Source organism: Coloeus monedula, assembly GCF_965178545.1.
Source record: "Coloeus monedula genome assembly, chromosome: 4".
Lineage (NCBI taxonomy): Eukaryota > Metazoa > Chordata > Aves > Passeriformes > Corvidae > Coloeus > Coloeus monedula.
Window position 1 is genome coordinate 70,381,721 of NC_138784.1, and position 15,341 is coordinate 70,397,061.

At 42.0% G+C, this 15,341-nt stretch overlaps 2 protein-coding genes across 2 annotated transcripts in view; one reads left to right on the forward strand and one right to left on the reverse strand.

The window, feature by feature from the left end:
- CDC123 (cell division cycle 123) overlaps nt 1-2,841 on the reverse strand; it is a 33,088-nt gene extending 30,247 nt beyond the window's left edge. Inside the window, exons 1-2 of the mRNA XM_082279989.1 lie at nt 2,668-2,841; nt 693-764 (exon numbers count right to left, since the gene is read on the reverse strand). Of these exons, the coding sequence (XP_082136115.1) occupies nt 693-764; nt 2,668-2,741 (146 nt within the window). The 5' untranslated portion in view covers nt 2,742-2,841. The remainder of the gene's footprint in view (nt 1-692; nt 765-2,667) is intronic.
- Nucleotides 2,842-7,493: 4,652 nt separating this feature from the next.
- NUDT5 (nudix hydrolase 5) lies at nt 7,494-14,705 on the forward strand. Its single transcript, XM_082280055.1, is given in 8 exon segments — nt 7,494-7,602; nt 9,640-9,707; nt 10,511-10,563; nt 11,216-11,323; nt 11,882-11,977; nt 12,958-13,067; nt 14,185-14,236; nt 14,502-14,705. Coding segments are annotated over 8 exon segments (660 nt in total). The 5' UTR covers nt 7,494-7,539; the 3' UTR covers nt 14,612-14,705.
- Nucleotides 14,706-15,341: the final 636 nt, after the last annotated feature.

The following is a 15,341-nucleotide window of genomic DNA, read 5'->3' on the forward strand; positions in this document are numbered from 1 at the left end:
TTAGGGAATCATGGAATCACTGATTTCTGAGTTTCATCATTAACAAGATGCATGCAGCAACCATTTCACAAGGAGACCACATAGTGAGATCCCAAGCAGAACACAAAGAGCAAGGCCTGGGTTCTTACCAACTGTTCCTGCTATCTATCCATCTCATTCTTCTCCATCCAAAATCCTGGCATGGGTGTACATATGGGACATTCAGCTTTGTCATATGCATGCATTACACATATGCAAATGATTATATAAAATGTTCCTAATTATTGAGTTTGTATATAGGTTATTTTATTGAGAACTAAACTCAGGTAATGTCACTTCACCCCTGGACTGGCATGGGACAGGTCAAGCCTGTGAATTGGACCTAACACAAACCAGCAGCTGAGCATTCCAGAGCTTGGTACACTCCACAGGGAAAAGCATAGAAAAAATGAAATGGTCTAGCATGAATTGTAGTTCATGGATTTTAGGATTCTTCAGGCAGCAGCAAATCGAGCTGTACTAAAAACAGTCAGCCCATTCACATGCTTACACAGTATGAGGTTTACTGCAGTCACACTGGTCAAACTCAGAAACTCATCATGCACAATACAATATATATATACAAAATGGTGCTGTGAATATAAAACACATATATATTATATTTATAAAATATAAATATAATACTTGGAAGCTGGGGACAAAACATGCCTTACCTTCCAGAAACCACGAGTGTTCCATCATCCAGCAAATATTCTTTCACATTCTCTGGCAGGGGAAGTATGACACTGGAAGAAAAATGAAAATCTCTTTAATACCTTATTAATACTCGCTATAATAAAAACCTAGTTGAATAAAATCATTTGGGTTTTTAATAGCACATACTTCAATAACACTATGTTTTATCCTCTAAGAGAACTGTTCTTCCATAGTGTTTCTCCCATTTTATGCCACACCCAAAAAGCAATGCCCATTTTCCCTCCAGGGTAGTATAGGACAAAAATTTTAGACTAAATACACAAAAATACCCCACTCCTTCAAAGCTCTAAGAAATTCCAAGTAAATTGTGGGCAGCCTGTGAGAAGGAGACAACAAGTTGCTCAAATTAAAGGTTTCCCTTATGAAATCCAAACCAAAACTTGCCTATGCCATCTTAATGTTCCAAAAATGCAGGACTATCACTAAATGTACCAAAAATAAGCCTGTGCTAAACACTAAAAACCATAAAAGATCAAATGCTTTGATTACTAAAAGCATGATGTCAGCACTTTTTGATCCAACAGGGCAACTGTCCTGACTTTCCTGAGTTACTGGTAGTTCTTGTAACTATCTCGTGACCTGTAGCAGCACCTTAGAACCTGAAGAATTTTCTATGCCTTCCAGAAATACACAGAAACACCAAGTCAGCCACTTGGTTTGGATCTATTCAGTCAGGTTTTTTAAGTAAGCAAGTAGGAACAGCAGTGTGGATAGCAGGACATGGATAGTAGGAACAGTGTGGGTATCTTCTAATGCTGAGCATGGAGTCACACCAGGAGAGCAGGAAGCACAGGGGTACCTGGCCTGCCCCAGGGCTTCCCAAAACACCCCCTCAGAGTGTAGAGGCAAGACCCCAGCTCCCAGGATGGGAGCTGATGGCTCACTCAATCCTTCACCACCTCCACCCCAGCTCTGCCCCACACAGGTCACCTCTATCTCACCCAACCCTGCCCCACCACAAGCGAATTTCCAACCCAACCCAGCCCAGCCCCATAGAATCCCCGAATGGGTCAGGTTGGAAGGCACCACAGTGGCTCATCTGATCCAACCTCCCTGCTCACGCAGGGCCATCCCAGAGCACATGGGTTGTGTGTCCAGACAGTTCTGGAATATCTCCAGTGACACAGACTCCACACCCTCTCTGGACAATCAGTTTCAGTGCTCGGTCACTGCACAAGACAGAAGTTCTTCCTCATGTTCAGGTGGAACTTCTTGTGCATCAGTTTCTTCCCCTTGCTTTCTATTTCTGGGTGCCACCAAACAGAGCCTAGTCCACCCTTTGGCACTCCCTCTTTAGATATTTATATGCATTAATGAACTTCCCTCTCAGTCATCTCTTTCTCCTTCCAGTACCTGAAGGGAACTTACAGGAAAGACGGAGCAAGACTACTGACAAGAGCTTGTAGTGACAGCATACAGGGCAATGGGTTCAAATTGAGAGAGAGTCGGTTTAGGTAGATATTAGGAAGAAATTCTTTCCTGTGAGGGTGGTGAGGCCCTGGCACAGGTTGCCCAGAGAAGCTGTGGCTGCCCCATCCCTGGAAGTGTTCAAGGCCAGGTTGGACAGGGCTCTGAACAACCTGGTCTAGAGGAAGGTGTCTCTGCCCGTGGCAGCAGACGGGGACCAGATAATTTTTACGGTCCTTCCTAACCCAAACCATTCCTTCATTCCCGAGGCTGAACAGGCCCAGTTCCCTCAGCTTTTGCAGTCCCTTAATCATCCACGTAGCCCTGCACTGGACCTGCTCCGGGAGCTCCATGTCCCTCCTGCTCCGAGAACCGGACGCAGCACTCCAGATGAGCTTCACCAGGGCGGAGTGGAGGGGCAGGACCACCTCCCGCGCCCCACACTCCTCCCCACCCTCACCCCACACCGCACCCCTACGGCCCGCACCGCCTCTCACAGCCCCCAGCGCACCTCGCCGCCCTCACCTGCGGATGGTGACGGCCTTGAAGAGCGGGTACCACACGGAGAACTGGCAGTGCGCCACCTGCTCTTTCTTCATCCTCCTCTTCCTCCTCCTCAACCCGGCCTCTCCCGGAAGCTCCCGCTCCGCCCGGAACCTCCCGCGCAGCTCCAGGCGCTGCCCGGCGCCATCGCCGGCGCACAGGGCTCGGCCCCGCCCCCGGCCCGCTCCGCCCCCGCCGCCTCAGCGCTGCCGGGTGCCGGACCCGCTCTGCGGCAGCGTCGCCTTCGCTCTGCTCTGCCCTGCCCTGCCCTGCCCTGCCCCGAGCCGAGCCAAGGAGTAACTGAGTAACGTGCTATCCTTTCAGGTTCTGCTGTCCTCACTGTGCCTGCGTGTTTCCTGCGCGGAGCTGTTTCATAGACTCATAGAATTTTAAGGGGTTGGAAGGGACCTTAGAGATCATCCAGTTTCAATCACTCCCTGCCATGGGCAGGGGCACCTCCCACGAGACCAGGTCGCTCACGGCTTTATCCAGCCTGGCTTTGAACGCTGCCACGGTTGGGGCATCTACAGCTCCCTGGGCAACGTGTTCTAGTGTCTCACCACCCTCACAGTAAAGAATTTCTTCCTAATATCTAACCTAAATTTCTCCTCTTTTCAGTTTGACCCATTACTCCTTGTTCTATCACTACAGTTCTGATGAACAGTCCCTCTACAGCTTCCCTGTAGCCCCTTCATTTACTGGAGGGTGCTCGGAGGTGTCCATGCAACCTTCTCCAATTTCCTCAGCCTGTCTTTGTAGGGGAGGTGCTCCAGTCCCCTTATCAACTTGGTGGCCTCCTCTGGACTTGCTCCAGCAGTTCCATGTCCTTGTTATGTTGGGACACGGAACCGCACAGAGTGCTCCAGGTGGGCTCTCACAGGGGCAGGGGAGAGGGGCACAATCTTTGGATGCAGCCCAGGACCCCTTTGGCTTTCTGGGCTGTGAGCGCACATTGTCAGCTTAAGTTTTTCATCAACCACTATTTCATTTTGTGTAGTCCCAAGTCAAGCATTAACAGAGTAGCGTGAGGGTTTTTTTTAAGCCCCGTGGTTCAGCTGTTGTGTCTGTGGCTGCGTGTCCCTTGCATGGTGGTGTTTCCATACGATGTTTCCTTGTGTACTCTCATACCTGCAGTTTGGGGATGTCTCCTCCAGCCTTGTAACACCTCAGCTGTTGGGAAGTTTGATAACATGGAGCTGCCTCTAACCCTCTTCTGGTTATGCGAGATAATCCTTGTTGTTGTTTGCTCTGCAGTATTTGTTCATATTTTATTTGGCACTGGGTGCGTCATCCATGCTTCTAAACACCATGATAAAAATGAAACGTTTTCCACTTACTTTTCTTCCTCCCATCAACTTAATTGCTAAGTAATTGATATTGTTTCTAGAATCATAGCACTAAAGTGCAAGTAACAAGTTTAAAGTGCCTTAGGAGTTTTTAATGATGTTTATCTTCAGTGTACCTTTCTCAGAGTGCTGTTGGTTAAATCGTGCTTAAAATGTTGCTAGTGTCTCTTTTGCACATTCTTTACGAGAAAACCTGTATTTTGTTTGACCTTGGGCTTGCCATGAGACCCTGTTGCTGAGCTTCCATTGAATCTGTTTGCTGTCAGCTGGAATGTGTGTTTGGATCAGAGAATTTCTTCTGAAAAGTGATTTAGAAAAGCTAATCGATTTATCTAAGTATTAATATGAAAGTATAGTTCTGATATCTTGGCTTCTCTCTTGAGCTGATTCACAGACTTCAGTTGGCTTAAAATTTTAACTCCTGTGAAGGATAATTTGGAAACTATAGAATGGCTGGGTGCTGCCTTGAAAGGAAGCCACTCAATAAAGGAATAAACAATGGGAATAAAGTTACATGTTTCATAAATGGCATGGCTTTTTCAGGACAGAATTTGACCCCAGTATGAAATAAATGGAAGAAGTAGCATCATTTGCCAGCAGCACCCTGTAATACTGGGCACAAAAACTCTCAAAGTAGAAAACATTTATTTTTCCCCATAACTGATAGTTTGAGTGCTGTTGATTTGTGTTAAGGCAGCTGATAAATGTGGGCACTTTGACATATTCTTAAGATTGTATTTATAACTATTAAAAATGTCTGTTCTTAAGAGCTCATGTAATTCTAAGTCAGGTAGCCGGGTTCCCAGGCTGCTGTATCAGCTGCATTGAATTTTTAACTCAAATGAACTCATATTTATATGCAGAGGGAATTTTATGAGATAGAAGAACCTTCCTGTTAGAGGGCTGGAAGACACGGCATGTTCTGAAAGCTAAATAGGCCTTTAGAAACCTAACATTTTAGTGTTAAATTTAATTTTCAGTTGCAGCTAATTTTGTTTATGAACAAAAGATGTTGCCATCCTTGACAGCATAACTAACGTGAGATGCCAGAATTGCAGTCTTCATTTAACCAAATGGTATTTCAGCTTTCTAACAGCAGAAATTCTCACTTTTATACAGCCAGCTAAATCTGGGCAAAAATGCTGTTTTGGTGGAACTTTAAAAAATGTCGCTATACGTAGAGTTACTGCACCCACTTGTGGAGGAGATCCAAACTACAGAAGCCGGGCTAGATCAGTGTTTCCCTCTCTTTGAGGTGTTCTCCCATTTTAGGTTTTAGTGATAATTCAAACCACTGAAACTGTATATTTTTTTCGTTATTTTAAGTAGTAAGTTACCCCTTAATCTCTCAGAAGAGAGCAAGGTGTGGTGAAAATAGCTTCTGCCATGAGATGCGGTTCTAGTGTGTTTTTTTCGTGGTACAACTGTGTTAGTCCACATTTGAGAAAGATACACTGATAGTTGTGCAGAGGGATTAGTGTGATCAATGGAACAGCATTTCCTGTGAGGGGAGAGTAAAAGAAGATGATTTAGCCCAATCCAAAAAAACTTCAACAAGGCTGTGGTTTGCTCTCTACTCCTTTGATATATTTATACTGACAATGCAAAAGGCTGTAATTCTTTCCTAATGTAGGAGGTGAATTTGTTGTAGCTGGGTATGTAAGGTTTTAATGTTTTTAAAGACATCACACAGAGCCTCCTGTGACTGTTTCTCCTGGGCTGTGCTTCTTTTGCATGTTTGGTGGAAAGCTTGATCTTGTATTTGAGAGTCACAGCATGAGACCATGGCCATTGTCCAGATAAAACTCTTCAATCCTAAGAGAAGGGAGTTCCAAACATTGGAACAGCTAACTGAACTGAAGTGGGATAGAAACTGGAACATAAGCAAGTGAGGTTCCTGAGCAGTTTTTCTTACAAATAGCTGTAAGGTAGATAATAAACCTATGTAGTTTTGAAAAGGACCTTCATTGCTTTAAGAAAATATTATAGAACATATTTTTGAAGGAATGGACTGTGGTTTCACAGGTCAGGGTTTCTTTTCAAGACTTATGTTACATAAAACCGATCTGCATGTTTGACCTCTATGATCTACTTCGTCCAAAAACACTTAAGAAAGAGCCTGCCCTGTGTACAGACGGAGGAAATGGTTTCATGTACTTTAGTTTTACTCCTGCTAATAAACAGAAATATATCAGCCTACCTGTTCCTTTTAACTACTTGGTGGAAATAAATGTCAATCCAGTGTGTATGAAAGCTGATTGTTGCTCTTTCGTGTTTCACAAATGTGCAGCAGATGCTACCATAAAAGGATAAAGATGAAGTAAAAAATGAAAGTGCTAAAATTGGGCTTGACAGAGAATGTCTTCACACACTTTGGTACTGTTCATTGCTAGAGACCACACAGAGCCTGATTAATCCATAGTTGAGGTCATGGAAAGATTCCTTTTGATTTTATGGAAAGTTTATGACCATCAATGCTATGGATGATCGAGATCTTTAATATTATCTCATCTCTCCTGGTGTTTAAACTGGTTTGTTTCTTTTCATTGGCTTTTGCTTATGATTCATGGTGATTTTCAGGACTTCAGGATTAAGTTAATATCGGAGATGATTTCCCTGGTATAAGTTTCTGTGCTGAAAGTGCCCCGTAGTTCCACAGTGACACAGGGTCAGTCTCTAATACGTTTCTTTTTTCTGCTGCCTGCTGTGCCTTTAGGCTGGAACTGGATGGAGGGAGTGGATAATCTCACTTTCCTGGAGATGCAGGCTGAGGCACTGGGCTGCAGGTGCAGAGCCTTGCTTTGGGCATATTTTACTGAAAATGCTGCCTTTTGCATGGTATTGGGCGCATCATTCCCAGTAAGAGACTGATATGCTGTGCTCACACCAGCCCCACATGCTGCATAGACTTGGAACACACGTGTAGTTTTTTGACCTTGTTTTTTAGTGGAAGGACTGAGTCATTTAAGTGTTTATTTGTGATGTAAGGTGGAGATAGGTTCTAGTTGTGATTCTTAATAGCAGATAGTTTTTACCACTGAAGTTCTCTTAGTATAAGGTTTTTTTTCCCACTTTCACAGTGGAGTGCATAGTCCTGTTGTCCAGACACTGTTGACAGAGCATTTCACCCAGATCAGAATGAAACAATTTGACTGAAATGGATGAATTGTCTGTATGTGTGTTTGATACTTGAATTTTCTGTTAAGAAAAGTGTCTTCAGCCAGCACAGCTACTAGATAGCTGATAGGACTATTAAAACCATGCAAGTCAGGGATTTGACCCAAATTTACATTTCTCCTTTGAATTATTTGACTCTGAAATCATTGGGTGGAGCTGAAAACATGAATTGAACTTGCCATCACAAGTCCCTGGCTTTCTCCAGCAAGCTATATTTGTTAATTTACAGTGCAGAAATGAACCTTTTAACTTTACACTGAAAGCAAATATTGATTGTGTTTCATATATATCTGGACTTTGCACAGGAGGGGAAAGCCTAACATTCCTGAAAATGGCAGCTGAGACATCCACAGAAGTTGCAAAAACAGCTAAACAATTCGTCCTTAAGGAAGAGGTACAGCGTGCTTGGGTTTGACATGTTTTGTTGTTAAGTAACAATTATTGTGAGTTTGTGGGTGCAGAGTACAAAATGCTGTAGAGGCTGTATGTTCATAAAAACCTACTCAACAGACAGAGCACTTCTTCCTGATTGTCAGAGAGTTTAAAAGATGTGACGTTCCTCTTTATTGAAATAACTATACAGGTTGTCAATGAGGAGAGAGAAATCTTATTATTAAGATTATTATGAATTATTTTAGTATAAAATTATTTTAAGCTGCTTTTCTTTTTTCGGATTTTGCATCTGTTTCTTGTATTGTCTGTTCAGGAGGTTTTTCAATGTTCAGAAATAATGCTGGTACCTCTGAGAGACTTTACAAATTAGTGGGTTATGAAACTCAGCAACAGTTTTCTATTTCAAACAGCTTTCTGTTTCTTTAAGATGGTAAACCACTAAGGGTTGCTTTAACATTTAGGATTGTACCACCTTTTATGTTTCCTGGAAAGATTTGAATTTAGATAATCGCCGTTTCAAAGACATCAGTAAGGAAGTAGTAAGAATAATACCAGTCCTAAGGAAGGATTCTGGAGGTACTTCATTCTTATTAGAAGCACTTTCACCCTACACTGCCTGTATTTGTTTCTGTTCCCTTTTAAGTGAATTCTTAGTAGTTAATCTTTGGTGTTGAGGCAGGTTTGGCAGTGTCCCCCTCTTGTTATAACACAAATGTGGTTTCTTTTATTTGTTCTTCATGGAGTGAACACAGTCTTGTAATTTCTTCCAGTTTCAAGGCACAAGGAAAGAAGAGATTTGTTTGGATTTATATCTTTTCTCGTGGACATTTTTTAAATATGAATATTTCACAAGCATGAAGGATTTAATTTTTGTAATTTTTTTGGGTTTTCTATTAAGAGCATGTTTTTTTTGCATCAGCATTTTCATTTTATCCTATTTTTTGCTTGGTTTTGCTTGAGTTTTTTATGGGTTTGTTTGGTTTGTTGTTGGTTGGGGTTTTTTTGTAATGTTTCTTAGTTATCCTCTTTTAAAACAATGTACTCTTTGGTATCACTGGAAGTTTATAATTAGATCTTACATATATTAATCTATTTATTTTTTTCAATCATTTTGTGGGCTTAATACAGAGAAGTGTTTACCCTCTCTCTGCCAGTGGCTCTTATATCAGAAGTGGTTCTGTAACTGCAGTAACTGTGTGGTCTGATGCTGGAATACTTTCCATGAAAAGTGGGAGCTGATCTTCCTTGATTCTTCCTTTTTCTGGGAAGGCACATTCAGACTGTTGTGAGCAGATATTCTTTACCCATCAAAGTAATAATAAAAATAACTCATTTTAAAACAAGTTACAATAAAAGAAGCAAACTGCAGGGCTAATATCTAGGGATTTTTCTCTTTTAAATTAATTACATGAAAGATGAGGAAACATCATAGGGAATATAAACTCATTTAGCTCAGAAAAGAGATTTGGCCATAGTGTTAGTGCCAAGTGCTCTCTCAGCAGCTCTCAGAATCCTGAAGGGGCAGGTATGTATCACTCTCACAGCTGCAGAAAACAGCAGTTACACGAGGCCACAGTCTGAGGGCAGGGCAAGAAAAGTTTCAGGGTAGTTTGGTTTTCAGTCGTGCATGCTCAGCCTTTGGGCTGTGCTCTCTGCTGATGGGGCACTCGTGGGCACCAGTGCAGTTAAAGTCTGTGCAGCCCAGAGACCCTTATGGAGCTGATATATTACCCTTGCAAAATCCTACTTAGAAAATGAAGATGTTCCAGTACGTAAAATCCCACTGAATTCATCAAAACTTGGTTATTAAACTCATGTTAAGAAAAGTTACTGTCTTGGGGTTATTTTTTTATTCATATTCAAGAATTTAGAGTAAATGTTTTTTTCTGTATTAGCAGCAGGAATGCTGTTGCACATTCTTGCATGTGTTGTGATGCTGAAATTTTGTCTTCAGAAGGATCTAAAAATAGTTGTGTTGTTTCTCCCAAATCTTTGGATTAATTTTATAATGTATTTAACAAAGAGTTCTTTATTTTAGGTAATAGTAGAAAGACAATGGTTGAAGCTTGCAGAAACAACTTATACGGATCCCTTTGGGAAAACCAGGTAATTGCCTCTCTGGTGTTCCAGATTCCCAATTGTACAGACTGGCCCCAGGCTAGAGAACATGAGCATTACAAACCCATCACTCCACACAAGATGAGAGCTATTCATTGTGAGGTTCCTTTGGAGTTCCTGCTGTTCAGGGGAAAGAGATTTACTCCAGCAGATGTGCAAGCATTTGGATTGAATTTGGCTCCTAAATCCTCCTGGGCATGTTGGACCCTGGATTGTCTTGCATTTCCAGTTCTTTGGAAAGATGCTACACAGAAGGAAGTTCTAGCTGTGCAACTACTCTGTGACAATCAGAGAGTCCATCCTGAGGCTTTTCTGGTTCTTCATTAAGGGTTCTTTTTTCCCTGTTGGTGGTGCTGGACCTTGCATATTATTGACAAATTAATGTCCTCTTGTGTATTATTATTTCTGTCCAATTCTTTTGTACTCTTTAGTTTTGCTGTGTTTATGTAGGATTATGTACACGGCTTTAGTTCCCTCCCCTTAATGTGTTAGATTCTGTACTGATTGTTTTCTCTAGTGCCTCCCAGCTCATCAGCAAAGTATCCTCTTACAATTAGCAAGATTGGATCTTTTGTGTAACTAAAATTAACTATTTCCTCTCTCCTTCCTTAAGTAGGCAAAAGAAAATTATGCTATAGACATTTTATAGTGCCAGGGTATGACAGGGCCTGCCTAAGGCTGGTTGCTTCTTAAAAGACCTCACTGTGTGATGGTACCTTTTGCTTTTAATGAAAGTAGCAAGGGTAGAAGATGATTTAGGTATTCATTTGTTCTTTTCTCTGTTTAAACAGAACTTGGGAAACTGTAAAGCGCACTGGCAACAAAAAAGGAGTTACAGCTGATGGTAAGACACTGGTGGCTTTTTTTGTTTGCATTTTTGCCCTGTAAAAGCGCTTCTGATAAGCTGACAGTTCAGATTTAGAGCTGATCTGTTCCTGAATGAATGAGGCTGTAGAACAGGTAGTTTGGCAGAGCTGGCTATACCCCTGAGCTAATGAAATGCTAGCTTAAGTGCTGAAGAACCAGAACCTTACTGGTGGGAGTGCTTTCCCAAGATCATTGTGTTCACTTTAAAATGATGGAGCACTTCCAAAGATATCATGGGTACCCTGACATGGAGTAGCTCACAAACTGGTGATTGGGTCTCCTGTTAGGGGCCAAGGGGTCAAGGGGCTCTTTGGGACATGATTTACACATGGAAGGAGTGTAGTAGAGAGTTCCCTACAGAGCCTTCCAAACAGTTTCTGCAGGCAGGAGAGCCCTTGCCTGAGGCTCAGTCTTCTTTGGTATGTGTGCCTCTCACATGTGGGGAGCTTTGAAGATCTCTCACCATGCATGGTATAAAAAGCTTAAATTCATCATTCAGGATTCTGGAGCAGGCATCTAAACATTGCTCAGAGTAGCAGTGTGTGGGTTCCTTTCCAGATCTTGTACTAAAATCTCACTTTCTGCTACACTCACATTCCATGTCCTTGTGTCTCCCATCGCTGCTGTAGGTGTAGCAGTGATAGCAGTGCTACAGAGAACCCTGCACTACGACTGCATTGTGCTGGTGAAACAGTTCAGGCCCCCAATCAATGGCTACTGCTTGGAATTTCCTGCAGGTACATGGCTGAAACATTGGGATGAGTCACATATGGTTCAGTGTGTTTAAATGTGCTTGGAGTGTCAATCTTTATATGTTTTATAGGTTATATATATTTTATAGGTTACACTTGATGATCTCCAAGGTCTTCTCCAACCTAATTGGTCCTGTGATCTTAATGAAGCTCTAGCTGGAAAACCATGCTGAGCTCCATGTGCTATTCCAAAATAGAAATATTTGATAAGGAAAAAAACAAAATAAGCTTGTTTTAGCAGATTGGAGAAAATTCCCTCCACTTCTCCTTTCTCTAAGAGTCAAAGCATTTGGCTTCTTTCCCTCATGAGAATATTAATGCCATTTTTGGGGAAGGCAGCGTGATTGTGTAGATAATCAGTTAAGGATGTGGGCAGCAGCATAATGAATCCAGGGACTGGAATCTTTCCTAACATTTATCCCTCTGTAAAGACAGAGTAGTGAGGATGTTTCCCCTCTTCCATAAAGCTTGATTAATCTTGGGATGGGTACTGCAGTTAAGTGAGAGGCTTTTAATTGTTTTTGTGTATTATGTATCTCCCAGGCCTTATTGAGGAAAACGAGTCAGCAGAAAGTGCTGCACTTCGAGAGCTGAAGGAAGAAACTGGCTATAAAGGGGAAGTCATTGAATGTACTCCAGGTCTTTTGCTTTTATTTATTTTTTCCCACCAAAGCTAATTCTGTCTTGGTGGCTACTCTAAATGTCTAAAACGCTCTAAACCAAAGGGAAAATCCAAGCAGCAAAGCCTATGCAGATTAGCAGGGTAGCATCTCATGGCTGTAAAAGTGAAACTTCGGTCCTTGATGTGCGTCAGTTGCTGAACTTCTGTCTGAAGTAAAAGTTTGATGTCTGTAGGGAGGAAAATGCTATTAATTAAGGTCCTTTACACAAAACCCAATTATTCAAGCTGTGATTTGGCATTTTAGTGTAAAGGTCTAAATTGCTGGACTTCTGTAAACAGCATCTGTGAACTTAGAAAAAAATAGCTGCCTGATGCAGAGGTCACCCTCCTGTCAGCTGTGGGGAGGTAACTGTACTTGGGTTCTCCAGCTGGAAAGAAGAAAGGAGAGTAATTGGAGTAAATTCAGAGATCCTTTGGAACATGATTGTTCCAATCCCATGCTTCCAACATAAGATAAAATGAAGGCAAAATGAGGATCATAAATCAAACTTGAGAAGGTAGGTGAGGCAACTTAGGTAGGATTTCAAGGAAATGTCATTGCAGTTGAGACTTGTCTCTCAGCTACTGGGTACAACTGCATGCTGGGGATTGAGAGAGGCTGGAGACAGGTGATGGCAAAATTAGACCCCAACAGACTGAGGAAGTCTGTAAGGGATAGTTTACAGTAAATCTTGAGTCTGTGGAATAGAAAGTAAACTTGGCCGCTGAAGACAAGTCTTACCAGGGATCTGTAAAAAAGCTCAGAGTTACAGACACATTACTTCTAAGAACATGTGAAAACAAAGTTTTTGCTACTCTTACAGCATGAATGTCTGCCAAATATATATTCTTCTATTGTATCAGATACATTTCTGTGAAAGCTTTTGATAAAATGTCAAGGTGCCTGACTCCTGCTTTGAAAATGAACCTCTCCTCTCTCAAATGTACTTGTTGGCAGCTCTGTGCTTGGACCCAGGTGTGTCAAACAGCACCACACACATAGTGAGTGTCATCATTAATGGAGATGAGGCTGAGAACACGAGACCTAAGCAAAACCTTGGTGAGTTTTGTACCATTTATTTGAAAATTTTGAGAAGATAACAAAACAATGGGTTTAAAACAATTAACCCCACCACTGCATCTCTTCTGGCCTAGCTGATTTGGATGCTGCACATCCTTCCAATCATATCCTGCAGTCTAGATGAGCAGAGTGTGTCTCTGCTGAATTCACTGGAGAAGCCCAGATGTGAAGTGTCAGCTGTGGCACACTCAAAATAAAACATTTCGGTGCCAAATTTCAGTGAGGGCCATAAGCACTTGTGAACCTAGATACTGCTCTCAGTTGTAGCTTTACTCCGAAGTAATTAGTGTCAATCACAGTCAGTCAGCCATCAAATGCTTTTTAACTGTAAATTCTAGTGTATTTCAATCCCTTAACTTCTTCTTTTTTCACTTGCAGATGATGGAGGTATGTAATGTGACTCTGTTCCCATTGACAATAAGGTCAAGTGTGATCTTCGTGTGGCAAGTTTTACTTAGAAAAAGTCAGTTAAAACTGGTTTTTATTTGTGCTTGGGTAATCTCTTGACCCTAATCAAATGTGCCTGAGGTTGACTTTGGCCTAGATGCAAATTCCTGTGGGGCATGATTGCGTCAATTATCTTTCCAAGTATTGCACCTATAGCACCAGTATTACAGAAAATTCAAATTAATGAACCCCCAACAGCTATAGGTCAAGCCCCAAAGACAAATAATTCAGAGAGAGAGGGGAGGGGTAGGCCAACATTAATTCATCATGAACAAACCCTTTGAGATGGTTTGGTCTTGAAATGCATCTCCAATCCATTCCAAGAGAAGCCAAACAAAAGTCTCCTTCAACAGTGTATTTTCCATTCTCAAAAGGGAGGTTTCTCCTTTTAGGATTCTAATCCTTCGTAGCTGTCAGCTACTTTTTTCCTAACTATTTCCCAGCTTCTTTCTGCCAAACATGTGTTTTAATGAACCCAGTCACTGTCTTCCCCCATTTAATTGACTTTTTTTTGATAAGGCTTACAAGTTTTGGATGGTGATGAGCATTAAATCAGTTTCTTTCCCCTTCTAAAATGCAAGAAACAGAACACAGAGGTGAATTTCTCTACTGTTCACTAATTTAAGGGTATGTAAATCTTTTTCTTCTCTCCTAGAATTTGTGGAAGTTGTTTCACTCCCAAAGAACGACCTGCTTCAAAGGATTGATGGTAGGAGCTTTCTGACACATTAAATGCACTAACTTGAACTTCAGGAATCCCTTTCCTTCTCAGGGCTCCTCGTGGTATTTCACATCCTGGAATACTGTATGTTAGGCAAAAAGCCTTGAGAGACCTGGCCAGGTATGAGAATGAGTCATAGCAGTAGGTGTTTGCAGTGTCTAGAACGCTACATATCTTCATTTTAGCAAGGACTTACATTTCTGTAAAGGTGAGGTTTTAAGAGCATCTCATAATTTTTTTCTTTTATTTTCAGAACTAGTAGCAGAGGAACATCTGGCAGTAGATGCCAGGGTTTATACTTACGCATTGGCTCTGAAGCGTGCAGCAGAAAAACCGCTCCAAGTTCCTTTTATGAAGTTCTAGAACTGGACAATGAGAAATTCAGTTGAAAACTGCCCCAAGTTGGGTGATTTAGAAGTACAACTGTTCTTGTAATCAAGGTCCTTTGCTTTATTGTAGAGCACAAAAAAGCATTTGTGGAATGATTCTGATCTTTTTATTTGGAATTATATAACTGACAAAAAGCATTTCTTCTAACTGCTCTATCAAGCCTTGACAGAATATCCATAATAAAAATACTGTTTAATTTTCAGAATGGCTTGTTTCTCACTAGACTCCTCTCTGCACTTATAATTCAGTATATAAGAAAGAGGCTTAGTTAACTGTGGTTGGTGTTGTTATCACCATGGTTCCAAAGGAGCGCAGATGGCAGAACAAGCACAGGTTTCTCTCACTCACACAGCACTCAACTCCAAACACCTGGAGAGGGGAGAGCTCATGGTGGTCTGCAACTTCCTCATGATGGGGAGCAGACGGGCTGGCAGATCTCTTCTGTCTGGTGACCAGTGATAGGACCTGTGGGAGTGGCCTGAAGTTGTGTCAGGGGAGGTTTAGGTTGGATATCAGGAAAAGGTTCTTCACCCGCAGGGTGGCTGGGCACTGGAACAGCTCCCCAGGGCAGTGGTCGCATCACTGAGCCTGACAGAGTTCAAGAGGTGTTTGGACAATGCTCTCAGGTGAATGGTGTGACTCTTGGGGTGTCCTGCACAGGGCCAGGAGTTGGACTCAGTGAGTATCTTGTGGGTCCCTCCCA